The sequence below is a fragment of the Calliopsis andreniformis genome, unplaced genomic scaffold (assembly GCF_051401765.1).
Source record: "Calliopsis andreniformis isolate RMS-2024a unplaced genomic scaffold, iyCalAndr_principal scaffold0022, whole genome shotgun sequence".
Taxonomy (NCBI): domain Eukaryota; kingdom Metazoa; phylum Arthropoda; class Insecta; order Hymenoptera; family Andrenidae; genus Calliopsis; species Calliopsis andreniformis.
Window position 1 is genome coordinate 175,335 of NW_027480432.1, and position 16,819 is coordinate 192,153.

Genomic DNA, 16,819 nt, shown 5'->3' on the forward strand with positions numbered 1-16,819 from the left:
CAAGCGACTCCGACAGAGGTCGCCCCTCTCTCATTCGCGACTACTCGTTCACTGCCTGATCCGTTCGATCCAGACTGACATCTCTTGTCGCGAATGAGATCCGCTGTAGCGTGTTTGCACAAATTTCTTCCTTTCTCGCCGAGAGAAACGAGAAAAACGAGAAAAACGAGAAAAACGGCGTCCGTTCGTAGCATGCCTGCGGTTGGAGTAGACGCAGCGATCGTTATTTCTATCGCGACGATTGGCGATTGTCGACAATTGTTGGCAACTGTTGATAACGATCGATGGGTATCGCCTAGCCGCCGCGCCGCGACATTCGAGTGCACTCACACGTTACGTTGTAAATGAAAATAACAGAACCCGAAATTTGATGGCTCAACTCTTAATATTTCGTGTCTATTTGTAACTTAGCGGGACTGAAATTAAGACGTGTATCAAACGTACTTGGTTTCGTTTCATCGGGTTTGCACAAATGCAACGTATTCGGTGTTTCTGCCAAATTAGATCGGTCCAATGATATAAAGTTTGTATCATAGCAGGGCTTGTCAACGTGACCACGCAAACATATTTCTCGTGTTCCGGTTGCGACAGTTTATGCATCACCACGCCTCAACGTGACACTCGTGTTTCCCTCTTTCGCACCGGTCACTCTTCAACGAAAGACTATGATTGGGTCGGATCGGGTCGGGTCGGGTCGGGTCGGGTCGGGTCGGGTCGGGTCGGGTCGGGTCGGGTCGGGTCGGGTCGGGTCGGGTCGGGTCGGTGTGGGGTCGGGTCGGGTCGGGTCAGGTCGAGTCGAGTGAAATCGCATCGAACAGGATCAAATAGTGGCCTCGTGCCAAGTACCTAGGTATTCCGTCGTTGTTCTTCTAGTAACATCGAACGGGATTTCAACGAGCTTAGTTATTGTAAATTATCACTTGCATTGTTTCAGGACCATCATGTTATCTACATGGTACCGTGTTTCACTCTCATGGATCTCAGTAATCTCCTGACGGTCGCTAGTTAGAGCGCATCCTCTTTATCGCGAAATACACGATTACGGCAAGATCTGCAAACCGTATAGCCACACATATGTCGCATTCGTCCAACTTGCTCGTAATTTCCAATGATTCCAGCCAGTTTAGTATATCTACCTTATTTCGCTAACGTTTCGATTAGCACGAAACTGAAGGAATATCATGTATGTTTCCTAAATCTTGTGAAACGTCTAGGAGGGACCGTGAAGTCGAGAAATTTGAAAGCGAGACACGGCCAGCCGGTTTTGCGAGTTGTTGCGAGAGCAAAGATTCAATACCTGCCAGATACGACGCGTTCACGCAAACGAGTTCTTTCGCACCTTATACGGTGTTACTGCATAAGTACTTATGTATGTAGTGACGGCGACTGGACTCACTAGAGCCATCCGAAATTTCGTAGCACATAGGTATGTGTCAGTGAATGTACAACTGCAGACTTGTTTTAAGAAAGGTACAGGTAGCGGTGCATGCAACTCCCACTGGTGATACTTATCCAATCTGGAGGCACTTTCGCTGTTAGATCGACTATTTTTTATTCGCGGACCGATCATCACGATATTCGAGGCGTTGCGTGTCACGTTACGTTACGTCGCGTCGTTTCAAATCGTAATTGTGTAAATCGATCGAGTGGGACGTATGAGTCGGTTGACACTGTTGAGAGGTCAAGTTACTTATGATAGGTATCAGGCCTACTCTTACTGGTATCGATGCGAAAAACGAATTTGAAAAAGTTGATAATATTGTAGGTAGGTAGGTATAAGTACTTACTTCGTACCGTCACAGTTACCGCTTCTCCAATTCCATGAGAAATTTCTACGTGTGTCGTGACATTCACTTCTAAATCGCGTGAAATGCACTGCTTTCGGCACTAGCAAGAGTCTTACTGACGATTTGCAAACTTAAGACTTGGCAGGCTACACCGAGCTTCTATGTATTCGGTTACTTTCGCACGTATACGCTGCTCCTTCATGTTTGATACAAAAAATATGACAGCGTTGATATATCGTTTGCAAATGAAAGCTAGGTATCGCGGGTGATTTTGCTGCAAAATGATCTACTTGTGCGCATACGCATGTGATCGAGTGGACTTATTATCGATGACGGTAGAAGATGCAACCAATGCGGATGATGAGAGTAGAGAAAAAGTAAGTTAGTACGCAAGAGTGGGTTTACGCAATGCGAAGTCGAAAGAAATGATTTGTCGGCAACGAGAACGGGCAAAAGAGAACGGAAGAGAAGCGAAAGCGATCAGGAAGAAAAAAGAAGAACAAGGGTGAACTAAAAGGGACGGGAAGGGAAGGGAAGGGAAGGGAAGGGAAGGGAAGGGAAGGGAAGGAGGAGACGGATGCTAATCTTCTTTGTATGGAAAAACCGAGTGGTTCGTTGAACAGAGTACGAGGCAGACTTTCTAATAAGCTATTCAACTGGTGCAATATGCCGTGCAAATACCTAGCGCATCCCGTCTAGACGGACGCAGCTTTTCTAGCCTAACGAAAAGTTTACCTCGTTATATCGCGAATTCCCATAGAGAGCACAAGAGCAGCTCTAACAGCAAAGAAAAGAGAAACGACAGAAAGCTGAAATTGAAGGCATTTTCGAAAGATGTGCAAGTAATTGTAGCAATGAATGATCGTTTTTCGTTATACACTGGACATTGCATACCGCATCCAATAAATTTTTCAAGCGATCAAACCGTCTCGTGCAACGACTCTAACACAGCAGCCTACCTAATAACCTGGTTTAATCAAATTGAAAACGATCCGCCAGCCGTTTTCTCGGTGTCCAATAACCGCGACGCAGCAGCCGATCAACAGCCGTAGAACTAGCGCAAACTCGATTCGAACAACTTTATCTCACCGGGCAACCATACAATGCATACGCTTCTATAGAACTGCTGTGTGTTCTATGGCGTTCACGATCGTCGCTCGAATATGCTTCATGACAGTTACTTGCAGTACATTAGAATGGATCCTTTCCATTGTACGGCATTGGTAGATACACAACCGAAGCACATATGGAATGTAAGACCGTTTATCTCGTTGTTCGATGAATCATTTTGCTTGATTCGATAGAAGCAATCATCTCTTGAATATATGACTTCACTCGTAGCGGAAGAAAATGGTTTTCACGTAAACAAAGTAAATTGTAATGAAAAATCGAGAAATAGAGTTACAAAAATGATGTTTGAACGAGATCGAATATACAGACCAACGTACATAAATGTACTCCATAACTACCCGAAAGACTTTACCGATGCAAACGTTGCAGTCACATGTCGAGAGACAATAGTCTGGCATTGCGTCAGAGAGTAGACATTGTGCTTCGGCTGCCGCTGTATATACGATGCGCTTCGTCACGGTAAAACGAGAAGATTAACGTTTTCCTTCAGCATCGTTAGGCTGTTTACGTAATTGGAGTCCTTTAGAGATAACAGTTTTGAATCAGAAATGTGTTGATCACGTTGAAATCGTCCTCGTTATCCCTTTTTATAAAACCATATTGTGTGGTTGGTTAGATTAAATATAAAATCAATGCATACTTACGATATAACTAGTATTTGGCGAGCTCCAACTAATTGAAATCGGGCCATACATAATTTCTTTATTTTAATGAGATTTTTTAGCGTATAAAGAAAAGTAAAAAACCGTAGCCTGAAATGTATGTTGAGAAAGTGATGGTGGGAGGAAAGTACTCAGCGCATGAAATAATTGGGAAGCGTATTCATCGGTTGAAACATTCATTACGAATCGCGAGAAACGTTACCTAGGTCTAGGACCTCGCGGGAAGGTACTCGTGCCTATCTATTCGTGTATGTTAACTAAAAGTACGTCTACTTTCCGAAGGAACGATAATAGAAGCGAAAGGGAGTTGTAACCAACAAGGGGAAAAGTAAGTACTGAGAAAGTATTGAAAAAATAGCATCGTTTATTCTCCTATTAATATTTAAAATTATAATTCTTACACCTTACGATGTAGATTAAATTAACCGAAGAAAGTCTCGTCGCTGGAGCCCTCTGTCGTGCAATTGTGAAGTAACGTCGGATTGGACGTATCGCCGATATTTTGTCCTCCCCCTCTATTGCCAGCTCCACCACTCCCGCCACTCCCAACAGATTCGCCATTTCCACCAGCAGCAGCTGCAGCGACGGTTTCGCTACCAGCGCAAATCGTTCCGCTGGCGTTTCCTACTCTCAGCGGTTTTACGTCTTCCGAACTGTCGTACGTTCGATTTTGCTGATTCTGCGAATTAATCTCATTGTAAACGAGCTCCTGAATCTTTAATCTAACAAACATCTGCCTGTCGAGAGGTAAACTCTTGAGAGGATTTCTGACGCTCATAAGGAAGTGATAAGTGTCGTCTTCTTCCTCCTGAGATATGTTCAGTCTCTTTTGAAAGGACTCGAATCTTTTTCGGTCCACATCGGAGTAATCGTTGTCCATTGCGTCCATCAAAGTCCTCTTTCTGCCAATCTTGCTTAGCTTAGGCGGAGGCATAACTTGATGCAAAGCTTCGTCGTTCGAAAGTAGAGATTGGCAAGAGTCTCCATCTAAGTCGTCGAACTGAGTTTCCTCGTGACCTTCTAGAATGTCGATCTGCGGTTCGATCTGCGTCCCTTCCGGCGAGGATCGAAGGGCCGAGCAATTCTGTGAAAGAGTACACCCGATCACCCGGGAGTTCATTTGATCTCGCAGAAAAAACAGGCTCTTGAACCAAACCCACTTGGAGTCGTGTTCGTTGGCGCCATCGCATTTCCCGCGATAAGTCTTTTTCAATTCGTTGCGGAAATTGTCTCGCAAGTGCTTCCATTTCGATTTCGCTACGTCCGCTGGAAATGAAAATTTGTTGGTATTATTTTTTCATTCATCGTTTCTCAAAATCGTTTCAGTTTGAAAGAAATGAACGCGAGGCGACCTCGCGCGGAACAACGTCCGAACCATCTACTAATCGTACCTATTCGCTATCGCGACGCGTTCAAGTGAAAGTGGCGTTCAGTTGGGGTGGTTTTAACCGCGCGTTTCGATTCCTCATTTTTCGCTCTTTTCGAAAGATACGAAATAAGTAGGTTCAAGTTCCGTAGGAAAATTGCGGTTCGGTAAAGACTTTTAGAGGAAACAGAATCGAACGGTTGGTGTATGTATGCTGATCGGTAGACCAGGTGGTTGTTCGACGAAGGAGAGAAATGGAGCATGGAAGGGGTTGGATAGGCGTGAAGAATCGAGAGGGATGGAAGGAGGGCGACGCAGGCGCGAATCGAAGAGATGGAAAGAAGATAGAAGAGAGGGTAGGGGAAAGGTGGGGAAAGGTGGGGAAGGGAGGGAGTGAGAGAGGGAGAGAGGAGAGCGAGGCGTATACTCACTGGAGACCTCGCAAGCCCTCGCGATCTCCCGCCACATCTTGAGGATGACGTCGCGATTGTGGTAGTTGACGTTCTTCTGGTCCCAGATCGCGGGCCTAGCGTGCACCTCGGTGATCAGTCTCTGGAGATCCATCGTCATCGCGTTCCTACGGGCGCTCGCGTTGCATCTCCTGGACGATCGCTTGCTGGCGGGTCGACGGTTGAGAAGCGTGATGCCGGCGGTGAGGGAGGAGGCAGCCGCGCGCGTGCCGCTTCCTCCTCTGGTTACGTTTCGTTGAAATTCGTTGGTGTTCGTTGGTGGTAGAGACGACCGATTCCTCGTCTGCTTGCTCTGATACTCCTCGTTTGGAGTTGATCCACCTTGCTGCTGCTGTTGCTGAGGCTGCGGTTCTTGTTTGATCGCGAGGATTGCGTCGGTGGTTTCGCTGGCGGAGGCTACGCTGTCAGCTTCGCCGCCACCTTCGCCGCTACCTTCACCGCCACCGACGACGACGTGTTCGTCCTCGTCGTCGGCGTTACTGTTTCGTCGTTGCTGTCGTCTCCTCTTCTTCCTTTTGCGCCTGGCGATGCGAGAGCTGCCGGCCGAGGAGGAACTCGCGAAGCCGAGCCGAGCGGAGGATCGCAGGCGAGACGAATCCAGGGCTTTTTCCTCCTCGACTCGTGCACGCGTGCCGCCGTCCATACACGGCCGGTACACGCGCGCGTCCAGCCGGGAAGACGCTCTCGCGGTGGACGTCTCTCGGCCGAAACGAAATACTTCTACTTATATCTTCGAATTCGATTCGATCCGATAGCTGGTGGACAAGACGCGCGCGCGTTGTTCGCCTGTTCGCTAGCAAGCGCTACCGCGCCGAGCCCAAGTCCGAGCTCGACCCCGAGCCTTCTTTGCCTTCGCCTTCGCTTTTGCCCACGGTTTCAGTTTCGGCTTCGGTCTCGCTCGAGCTTGCGCTCGGCTCCGCTCGGTTCCGCTCGGCCCGACTCGGCGTCGCGTCGCGTCGCGTCGCGTCGCTTAGCGCGCCGCGCTGCGCCGCGCCGCGCCGCGCCGCGCCGCGCCGCGCCGCGCCGCGACCTCTCTTCTACGCTCGGCTCCGCTTTGCTCCGCTCCGCTCCGCTCCGCTCTGCTCCGCTGCCACTCCGCTGCCACTCTGCTCTTCTCCCGTCTTCCCTCTATCAATTGCCTCTTGATATTTCGATGCTGCCCTTCGCTTTTCGATTCTGTTCTACGCTATTCTGCCCGACACTTGCCGATTCACCGGCATCTACATTTCTCTTTCTGTGCTTTTCCTTTGTCCGCTAGTAACGAACCCCCGCCCCTCTGGCAAGCGGCTCAAATTTACTTCCCAGAGGAACTAAAATTCGTGCGTGTCCTTTGTTGCTCTAATCCCTACAAGTGTTTTTCGATTCACCTGCGCATATGTATGTAGGTATGAGGTACGAAACAGCCGTCGCGATTCTCTCTCTATAATTCCCTTTCCCTCTTTCCATGCTTTGCTTCGCGCCGAGAAATCCGCGATATCGAGACGATTCTCGCGTATATATACATACGTATGTACTTCGACTATTGTTATACCTGGGATCGATGCGAAATCGCAAGGCAGTTTTGACAGTTACACTCATTTGCGAGCGTATACATCTGTCACTAAACAGGAGCTTTGCGCTCTTGTATCGACCGTTCTCGGTCCGACTCGGTTCGGCTCGGTTCGGCTCGGCTTCATTCGGCCTGACTCGGCTTCGGAGCTGTGCTGCTGTTTCGAACCTTCCGACACGCGAAATCGTGACATCGCTCGATTCGGCTCGATTCGGCTCGATTCGGCTCGATTCGGCTCGACTCGGCTCGACTCTGCTCGGTTTTACTCGCTGCGACTCGTCCTCGTTCGTTTTAACCACTGTTCACGATTCACCACTGATCCTTTAGCGCATGTGGTATCGTGGTCGATAACGTAACGAAGCAATGGAGTTACAAATAATTAGGTTCGCGAAGGTAGACAAAAACAATTGTATCGCTGACTCCATGCATCCTTAACAGAAACGTAGAGAGGATCACTGGAAATTGGCGTAAAGAAATGACGTAGAAAATTTCAACTAACCCCGACGGGAATCTAACAATTTTTATTATCTGCTTTTCTATAAAAGGATGCGCATTGAAATTTCCTGTTTAACGCACATGAGACATAAAAGTAGGTGGTATATTGCTCAGAACGTTATAGTTATCCTGTAATTGGTCTGGTCGTGGAATCATTTCGTTGACGCGGTCTATTAGCTGTTGGAAGATCATTCGGTATGCTTCCTCCGCTATATTTGTAACATGTTGTCGAAATACTACGGTAATGCCGTTGATTATAGCATTTAGCAGTGGATCATCCAAATGACCCTCTAACTTTATGTCCATTTTGCTATATTAAAAAAAGAAACTCTTTTAATTATGCTATAACTCAAAATGAAAAAGAATATACGTAAATTTCTAAGGTTTATTACCCGATGCTAATAACTTTGAGAGAATTGATAACGATATTGTAGTTGCACATGCTGAACGAGATCGTTGCTTGCACCTTAAGGTCGTGGAAACGGCCATAAAATTCTCCCTGTCTCCTAATCAGTCCATATTTGAGACTGTAATCGTAGTTAATCTAAAATCAATTTTCATAGTGAACATTTTTATTTCATTCGATACGCGTGATAAACAGTAAAAAAAATTTAATGCTTCTTTTTATTTCACCTGGGCTACGTCTAAATCCAACATCATGTCCAAAGTCACTACTTTGTTTTCGTAAGATAAAATAACATCACCTGCGCGCTCTACATTGGACAATCCTTGTATCCAACCGTTTATCAAGTTCAAACTACCATGCTGAACAAGGAATCCTTCCTGAAACAATGGAAAGGGAGCAGTTGAAATTACTGGAAAGAATTGATATCCTTAGAATAAAAGTTGTGCACCAAAATACCAAGTCTTTGTGGAAATCTTTAGTGTCTAGGGGATCTAATCCGCCCTTCAAGAAGAGTGTCCTAATCCCAGGCAATACCGTATCGAATGCAGTATTTATATTTGCCGATACTTTCCCAGAATATGTTTCATCTTGTGCTCTGCGACGAAACGAAAAAAAAAAAAAAAGAAAAAACAAGAACATACATGAGAAAATCTTGTGACGTTTGATTATAACGTCAATACATTTGTCAGTTATTTGACAATCGGTTATTTGATAACTTACTCGATGTCGATAGGAGACGCAGAACACACACTGAGAAGAAGAGAAAGAAGGAGTAGCGAAAGAAGTCGAAGTCGAGCGAGCATGATGAGACGACAAATAAAATCGAAAAGTCAGTTGGAAACGATTGACTACCGTAATCGCCTATGTTCCTCTACTTTTTATTAGCTTGCTCTTATCTCGAGGCATTTTATCGTGTTGTTATAGAGTCCAATTGAAATTGTTTTTATTGTCAAATATTTCATCGTTCAACAACGTACTTAAAGATGTTGTACAGATAATACGGTGCAAATAGTCGCAAAACACAGATTACAAGCATGTATCTAATAATAATTCACTGATTAACAGTAATCTTAAAAAATTAACTTTGTTACTGCGAATTATATCCTTGGAAACAAGTAAAAACATTCCATGACAAAATGAAGTTAATCCACTTGAAGCTTTCTCGAAATATAAGCGTTGCTTGTCTCTCGATTTCCTTGGTCAGCGCTTTGTGTGCCATACCTGTAACTATGTTGCTGAAAGGTGATATCAGCTGTTCCATCAAAATGTTTCCGTGTACAAAAACTTGAATAGATCTGTAAACGAATGCAACGTATGAAGAATTCGTTTAAAATGCAACAAATCAATATTTGACACGTTTCGAGAGTCATATCACATACTCGATACTGTTTAACTGAAGTTTATTTAAAGTCAGCTTGTGAGCAGAGATGTCAAAATCGATGTTAATATTAACCAAAACGGATGCTTCTGCTTCCATCCATCCACGTAGCCGTAAAAAGAACAGTTTCACGAAATAATCATACGTGAGCTATGAAAATAAGAAATTTTACATTCTAATAATACTCCTGATTTTTAGGTGGTCATGTTTCGAAAGACATCGTACGAGATTGTACATCATAGTTACCATGACGTCGTCGAATACAATGGTTGCATCAATTCTTAACGTCTTATCTTTGTACGAAGCGATAACTATGCTATTGCTTTCTATTTCGGACAGATAATACAACGACCCCGAGAAAAAGTAGCATGTCAATCCTCTGTACGTTGCAGGTAGAGGAGGTAAAAAAGGCTGAAAAACATTTTTTTCTTATTTTTAGTGGAGATAGGCCCTCGGTTACAAATAAGCAATTAAGCTTTCTTTCTCTATCGTTTTTTACCTACACATATCTTTCTTTCTGTTATTGTGCTAAAATAATCATTATTTCTGTTATACAGTGAGGAAAATTGAGGGAAACGTTCTTAATCAGTTATCTTCGCCTTTATTCAAGTTCAAACGCAACCTTCATTGTTTTGACTCGAGGAATGCGTCTAGCGGATAGCCGGCTATGACTATTCGGTGTTTAACCATGATCATTAAACGTTTCGAGTCTAATCGAGTCGCGTCCTTCGAAATTTCTCCTCCATTTCGTACTTCAATACCACGCTGTGTTTTGAATGAAACGAAAAGCATAGGACAAATAACCGAAGCGCAGATTCTTGGCAGAGGAAGTTGAACGACCGAGCTCGCGCGATTACCGTCAGTTCGCTATCGTTTTCATTCGAGGTTCAACGCCCGTCAATTTCGCTTTCGTTCATTCGAAGGTTCGCACGTTCGCTTTCGCGCCACGACCTACTGCCCTTCAATCTCGATTTCTATTTCGAATCTCAGGCTTTTCCTTTCACCCTATTCTATCATCGAAAAGTGTGTCGTCAAATGTCAACATTCGCAAGTCAACTGCTTCGCGTCCTTTTTACGGAGCGTGGTCATATCGTCATATCTTTAACTCGAATTTTATTTCCAAATTCGTTTCACGTTACGTAAAAACCCGGAAATTTGTCAAGAAGAAAGACTCATACCACCCATAAACTCCGTCCTACGTCAGGGATTTTGAGTGGATGCAACTCTGCTTCTAGAATAGATCTAGATAAGAAACTGAAGAAATGCATGGCAAATTCGGTTACATCGATTCGAAGCCATTCATCTTCGTTCCCCTCCTTCGAATTGTGTCCAACACAGCACAAATCCGTTCTATCGGAATCGCTATTTTCTAATGTAGTCTCTCCATTTGCCACGTACTTCACTTTTGACTCGATCAAAATGATAAAAGTAACCGCGACGACAATGTAGTAGACAAACATGTCGCGTTCGCCGAACAAAATGACTTTCCTTGCATTCAGCTATTCAATTATACTGAGTGAGCCTATATATTCGTTAATCGAGGCATTTTTAACCGTAATTAACATGCTTATCTACGAATAGCCCCAATTTGAATCATTATCGTTTAAACTTGGAGGCTATGAAAGTGCATAATATACATACATACTTGGTGTGTGAGAAAGCGTAGACTCGAACCAAAACATGCTCGATCATCGAAAGTCACGTGCTATTATCGACTGAAATGAGCGTCATTCGTTATGTGGCGCCGCGCTGCTCTCGTGGTGGATGATGAAAGGCTACCTCGTTTTTTCAATGACTGAATTAGCGATCTAAATCCGCAAGAGGTCGTATCTTTAAGAAAGTAACCGTGTTTTCGGTGGTTTGCGTATAAGCATCTAAATATGCTTACTTTTCCTTCAGTCTTTCCAATAATAGCCGAGAATTTTGAAAATACCCTAGTCGATTTCCATCTATTATAATACCAATTGGGAAAAAAAGCATACGTATGTCGGTCTCATCGAATAGTCTCGTGTCTCGTGTGACCATAAGGTATACAACTTATAGATTTTAAAGCATTGAAGACGACGTAACTGATCAGTGGGTCGTCACGCGATAATACTATTTTACAGAGTGATTCATAGGTGATTACCAGGAATAAAATGTTTAGAGCGACTAGTGAAACTGTCGCAATATCGTATACGTAACGAGTTCCATCCGTCTATCTTCGTTCTCTAAAGATTAAGCGTATTACAACTTATGTATATCGAAAACCAGAAATAACTAAGTAAACGTAACTATTGTTATGAAGCCTTTTTTTATTTATACACGTTTCTGCTTGTTTCACAGGTGCTGCGACATGTGTAGCTCCCTTGTTCTCCCACACTCTACATACGATAGATATCCGATAGTGCATTCGAAAACATTCGAAAGCATTCGTTTACAACAATAAACCACTATGTACATCTTTGGTACGATAAGCAATTTGAATTGCAACGAATAGGATTCTTATATATTGCGCGTCCTATCAACGCGTCGTTCAATGTGTTTATCGTCAGACAAAGCACGTTGACTATTTATTCCTTTCGCCGTGGTCCTCGTTATCTCCGAAACGCGTGTCGACGTCAACGTATCGCTCTGCCCAAGAGCATCTGAAATAGGTCAAATATTTTGCCCTATTTAGAGGTTTTTGTTCCCTTTTCTCAAACATAACACATTGTACTTTACGATCGTCTCATCTTATTCGTTTTTTTTATACATAATAACAATCCACATTGAAGAGGATCATTTGGTAATGTTGAGGTCAAGCAAGCATTATCACGCAACGTTCCTCTACTTTTCCAAATGCGTCTATTCACCTTTCTACTATTTCTTGGCACAATCTCGGTGTCAACAAGATGACTATCTGTGGAATGATTTTCCAAACAACATCTCTGCCATCCAATGAAATAGCTAGGATCGACGGGTGTGGAAACGCCTACAATGACGTTTCATAGTATTACGTTTCTGAATTGCGAAATACATTTGTTTGTCAGGTCATGCGCATCAGCGTAGATCGGGCCAACTTTGCTTCCGGAATTGTAAACACTTGAACGACGAAACAATCAATCATAAATAAGTGTTGTTGACTTTGTTGCACAAATAGGATGAATTTTGATCCTTTGAAATTGCTTCACGTCTTCGCGTACACTTGTAATTAGTTTGAAATTAATGCTTGTACTGTTATTGTTATGGATACTGTTGACAGACGTATCACGAGGCGCAAAGAAAGGGAATAAAATTGATAGATTTGAAATCGGACGCGTGTTATCAGACGTACGTCAGATTTGACTCGCGTCAGCATCGAACGATGCGCGGTGAAGCGGCCCAGTAGGGTAGCAATCTCTAGAATTTCATACAGAATCGTTCCACACGAAACCGTTTCGACGATAATTTTTTAAGCCGAAAAACAATGAAACGCAACGATTTTTTATTACATTGAACTACCGTTACACCTATCCATGTACCAGTTACGGACAAACAACAAATGATTGGAGAAAGGTTGGGACCGTGACGGGACGACATCTTCTTTTTTGGTTAAAACAATTCTGCATATGTGTATCGAAATATGGAACGTTGCGGGTCGATTCTCGTTGAGGTGCACCACCTCGAGGAAAAGTAGAAACGCGTATAGAAAAGCGTGAGGAAACATGTTTATCGGATCGAATGAAAAGAAATGGAAGGAAAGATTGGTCCAGTTGGAGTGCAGTTGCAAAAAAAAGAAACGTAGGCATTGCGTATTGGAGACGCACCGATTGTGAGCAGTTTCATTCGGAGTGTCGTAGAACAGGGTCAGCATCAAAATAATAACTAAATATTTGTTTTCTATCCTATGGACACGTGGTTAGCGTGGCGAGACGCAAGCAATCTAGGTCGTCGATCCAACGCGACGCGTTCGCCCCTTTTCTTTCTCCGCACAAGCTGGAAGGTGGAAGGTAGAAGGTAAAAGGTAAAAGGTAGAAGGTAGAAGGAGGCTCGACAGCTGGTCCGAGGTCTGTTGACCAATCAAAACGCGTCTCGCGTTTTCTCCGACTCTCAGCCTCATATTTACTACGTATCGAACGCGTGCTTACGAATACTTGCCTATCCTTTGTGGCTGTTATATATGCGAAACAGTCGCGCGAGCGCGCTCGTGTACTCGGTGACGATAAACAAAGCGGTATCGAAAGTCTGTAGTTACTCTAGTCGGTAAGCTCGCACTGCTAGCAGTTCGACTCTGCTGCTCGCGCGAAGTGGATTCTTTGTTCCTCGCGTTGCATTCTGTGAAAACAAATATTCTGCCTAGTGATTTCATACGCGACATCTCTTAAGATTTGTCATTGTTTGTTGTTTGATCGAAGTAGGGGTGCAGGGATCAAGGGGTCACTGTGTCCCCTTGATCATGTTTTTCCGGGTCTACAAATTAGTCTTTTTCACCTTTTGAGTCTGGTGAGTATGATCTGAAATAACAGCTAATTGCTCTTTGCTCTCTTCGTCGAGCTTCGTGGATCACGCATGAATGAAGTCTGTGTTTATGAATGGAAATGCGAGAGCAAAAGTAAGGCGTGTAAGCACACACACTCTCTCTCTCTCTCTCTCTCTATATATATATATATATATGTATATATATCTGCTAGTCATCCGTCCATCTATCTCTACTCCTATCTTTTTTCGTATTTGCCTGCACGCATATCACGCAACACGCACTGCTAAACCTACGCTCTCGATTGGCGAGCCAGGTAAAACGGACGATAACTCGAACGAACAATAGTTCGATATATCACTTTTGGATCTGTTTTGGTGTTTGGAACGATCTTAAATAAGAAAGTCGAGGACAGTTGCAAGAATCTAAGATTAGGAAAACGGAGATTATGCGATGACACTAATTGTCGACCTAACGTAGCAGTAAAATAAAATTGCGCGATAAATTGGTTGTCAATAATTATACCGTACGCGCGATAAAAGACGATGACGCGTAAAATTAGTGGATACGTTTCGTGTACGATCGAGCCCTTGCCTTACGAGTGAACGCATAATCATTCGAGAATAAGTGAAGAATTTCAATCGGTTGGCACTAGTTTCGTAAAATCTATCTTAAACCTTTTCTCTCGTTTGATCTTATTTTCGTCGAAAGCAGCTCTCAAACGAAGTCCGAGGCCGACGCGTGTCTTCGTCGCGCGATCATCCGTTTGTTCATGATTTTTTTCCATCGAAGGCCAGTTAAGTATCGTCCATCTATGGAAAACTACATTTATTCGATGATTTTTTCAGAAGCGGCTACGCTATCGCCTCAAAAGAAAAAGGTGCGTTCACGCGATTCATCAAGTTCAATGTCAAGTCCATGGTCGAGATTTGAACATTGAAACTGGCCACTGTCCAACCATCGTGGATCCGGATGTGTCGTCTTCGAGACATTAATCAGTTGATTGCACGTTGAACAGCAGAGACAGAAAATTTGGTAACGCACCATATTTGTGGAAGAAATTTTTGAAATGCTCGTCGGCACTGTGTTAAAGCGGCGGTTTGTTAAAGACGAAGCGACATTTATTACAATTTCCGAAATTTTCATTTCAAATTATTCATTGTCTCGACGCTTAATCTCGACACAATCTTGTTTTTCCAGTTACTCTATTGTTATTTGAAAACCTGAAAAAGTAAAAGCTTGTTAGCATCGAAACTACTTATTGAATCATCACGAACAAGCGTGGTTGAAAGTCGGTAAATACGTGATTCATCTGTTTTCCCAAACTGTGCTTCGTAATAATTACGAAATTAGAATGTTTCTGCAAGTAAGGCGTCCAAGAAAGTATTCTATTTTCTACAAAACACGTTCGAAATTGTTTCATTGCGTTTTGTGATCACAATTGTTTCTTTACTTTCGACTTCCTGACAGTAATCATTATAATCTCCTCTACTTTGTTAGCTGTAACTGTTAGCGATTAAACAATGGTTAACTGAAAATGAGTTGTTTGCCGTCGGCTCGCATGAAAAGGAAATGAAAATGTTGCATGTTGTGTACGATGGACTTTTTGCCAAATAACGACGAATAAGTTGAGTGACGACTCGTTTAAAAGACTAGAAGTGACTGTTACATTCCCCTCAAAGCCTCGGAGAACGCTTCACTTTTATATCACTTTTACCCATGGCTCTCGCGTTTTCGTCACGACCGATACGCGTTCAAATGCTCGCTCTCCGTGGAATGAAATTAAACGTTAGGTTGTATGTAGTTGCATTAACGCGTGCGCGATCCTTGTCGGTGTGGTATGACGCACAGGCAAAGATTACGTTTTGCTCGAAATTACTTGTTTTCGATGAATGCCAATCCAGATTTCGTTCGTCGACTGTACCCTTCCTAGCCCTTCTTTCGTCATTTCTATTCTTCATTTTTTATGTACCTATATTGGTACATATCTCGGCAGGCTCGCAAATGGTAGGGTTGGAACAGAGCTCGGTAAACCCCATTCCGAAAGTGAATCTTTTCCTTTCAGCATCTCTTTTAAGGTAGAAACAACGAGGTCATTTAATGTTAACGATAAACCAACATTTTATACATATATGTAAATATTATTCTCATTCAAAAGTTTCGTTATTTATGTCGGAATGAGAATAGACATTAATTAACTAGATATATATAAAAATAGAATGAGATTGTATTCAAGACACTCTAATTGCCTTCCCCTTTCTCGACTCGATCTTAATTGTTTTTCAGTTGACACAGGATTAGTGGACAATATAGGATGTTTTACGATGGATCGTGAACAGACAGCGTAGCAAAATTGTCGAACATTAGGAGCCATTGGATTTCACAATTTACTTCTCTACGGTCGCGATTGCATAAGCGTCGAGATAAAGTTTGACGCGTGAAAGGAAAGGAAATACCATACAAGGAGCAAATTGTATGGTTCGAAGATGCGTCCGTCACCTTGTAGAATGTCAAGGAGAAGGTTGTAGCTGAAAAGAGCGATGGGGTACCATCTTTTCCGCCGGAACTCGAACTTTAATAGAGCCTACTTTATGAGAAATATACCGGATATAAGTATGGAGACACGTAGACTCTTTGAATCGTCCAAATTATTTGTTCCCGGAAACACCTGCTTCTCCTTCCCCTCGACCAATGACTCAAACAGTTTCTCGAATGCTCATGCTATCTTTACGAAACATTTTGCCTTTGTGACTTTAATATGACACGTTAACTATAAAAAACAGTTGCTTCTGACAAAAGCAAACTATCGAGAGAATTAGTAGAGAAAATTTTTTAGGAACTATTCCAAAGAATTTCACTTGATTCTTCCAACTGTCACTTTGTCGACCATTGAGCGAATGCGCGAACATTCCGTTGAGTGTAAGTACGTAGTTACGCAAAGTCGAGTCGTCTTGATGAAGTGGTTGTGTCGAAAATTCGGACAATTTCAATTTTCGTTCTAAATTTAGTCCAAGTAAATTATCGCATCGATCGGTCGAGATAAAGCACGATTTTTAGCCAAGATGTTGAGATTTTGAACCTCTCGAAATGAATAAGCATATACGGCATACGTAACGAAACGTGACGTTTTAATTTTGCGCTTGTACGATTTCGCGCGG

The 16,819-nt window shown here is 43.2% G+C and overlaps 4 protein-coding genes across 5 annotated transcripts; 1 reads left to right on the top strand and 3 right to left on the bottom strand.

The window, feature by feature from the left end:
• Positions 1–3,930: 3,930 nt before the first annotated feature.
• On the bottom strand, positions 3,931–6,423 carry LOC143186797 (uncharacterized). The gene is made up of 2 exons (XM_076390576.1): positions 5,378–6,423; positions 3,931–4,846 (listed from the first exon to the last, which is right to left on the bottom strand). Exons 1-2 carry the CDS (start codon positions 6,057–6,059, stop codon positions 4,002–4,004), a joined length of 1,527 nt encoding a protein of 508 aa, XP_076246691.1. The 5' UTR covers positions 6,060–6,423; the 3' UTR covers positions 3,931–4,001.
• A 998-nt stretch (positions 6,424–7,421) lies between these two features.
• LOC143187249 (uncharacterized) lies at positions 7,422–8,505 on the bottom strand. The gene is made up of 4 exons (XM_076391339.1): positions 8,323–8,505; positions 8,094–8,243; positions 7,853–8,004; positions 7,422–7,770 (listed from the first exon to the last, which is right to left on the bottom strand). The coding sequence occupies exons 1-4, from the start codon at positions 8,503–8,505 to the stop codon at positions 7,533–7,535; spliced, it is 723 nt and encodes a 240-aa protein (XP_076247454.1). The 3' UTR covers positions 7,422–7,532.
• Positions 8,506–8,592: 87 nt separating this feature from the next.
• On the bottom strand, positions 8,593–10,704 carry LOC143187250 (uncharacterized). Its single transcript, XM_076391340.1, has 4 exons — positions 10,423–10,704; positions 9,491–9,655; positions 9,246–9,394; positions 8,593–9,161 (listed from the first exon to the last, which is right to left on the bottom strand). Exons 1-4 carry the CDS (start codon positions 10,702–10,704, stop codon positions 8,954–8,956), a joined length of 804 nt encoding a protein of 267 aa, XP_076247455.1. The 3' UTR covers positions 8,593–8,953.
• Positions 10,705–13,419: 2,715 nt separating this feature from the next.
• Positions 13,420–16,283, top strand: LOC143187231 (uncharacterized). 2 transcript variants are annotated; one of them, XM_076391322.1, is made up of 4 exons: positions 13,420–13,447; positions 13,603–13,687; positions 14,510–15,739; positions 15,948–16,283. In XM_076391322.1, exons 3-4 carry the CDS (start codon positions 15,381–15,383, stop codon positions 15,949–15,951), a joined length of 363 nt encoding a protein of 120 aa, XP_076247437.1. In that variant the 5' UTR covers positions 13,420–13,447; positions 13,603–13,687; positions 14,510–15,380; the 3' UTR covers positions 15,952–16,283. The 2 variants fall into 2 exon arrangements, with proteins under 2 accessions (XP_076247437.1, XP_076247436.1); XM_076391321.1 differs by lacking the exon at positions 13,420–13,447 and having other exon boundaries at positions 13,448–13,687.
• The last annotated feature ends 536 nt before the right edge of the window (positions 16,284–16,819 follow it).

Coding starts and splice junctions, on each gene's coding strand:
- LOC143186797 (XM_076390576.1), bottom strand. CDS start 6,059: ATGGACGGCGGCACGCGTGCACGAGTCGAGGAGGAAAAAGCCCTGGAT. Junction 4,847..5,377: donor GAGGGCTTGCGAGGTCTCCA/GTGAGTATACGC, acceptor TTTCATTTCCAG/CGGACGTAGCGAAATCGAAA.
- LOC143187249 (XM_076391339.1), bottom strand. CDS start 8,505: ATGTTCTTGTTTTTTCTTTTTTTTTTTTTTTCGTTTCGTCGCAGAGCA. Junction 8,244..8,322: donor AAGATTTCCACAAAGACTTG/GTATTTTGGTGC, acceptor CCATTGTTTCAG/GAAGGATTCCTTGTTCAGCA. Junction 7,771..7,852: donor CTCAAAGTTATTAGCATCGG/GTAATAAACCTT, acceptor TTTTTAATATAG/CAAAATGGACATAAAGTTAG.
- LOC143187250 (XM_076391340.1), bottom strand. CDS start 10,704: ATGTTTGTCTACTACATTGTCGTCGCGGTTACTTTTATCATTTTGATC. Junction 9,656..10,422: donor TAGGACGGAGTTTATGGGTG/GTATGAGTCTTT, acceptor AATGTTTTTCAG/CCTTTTTTACCTCCTCTACC. Junction 9,395..9,490: donor TTGTATTCGACGACGTCATG/GTAACTATGATG, acceptor TTATTTTCATAG/CTCACGTATGATTATTTCGT.
- LOC143187231 (XM_076391322.1), top strand. CDS start 15,381: ATGGCTCTCGCGTTTTCGTCACGACCGATACGCGTTCAAATGCTCGCT.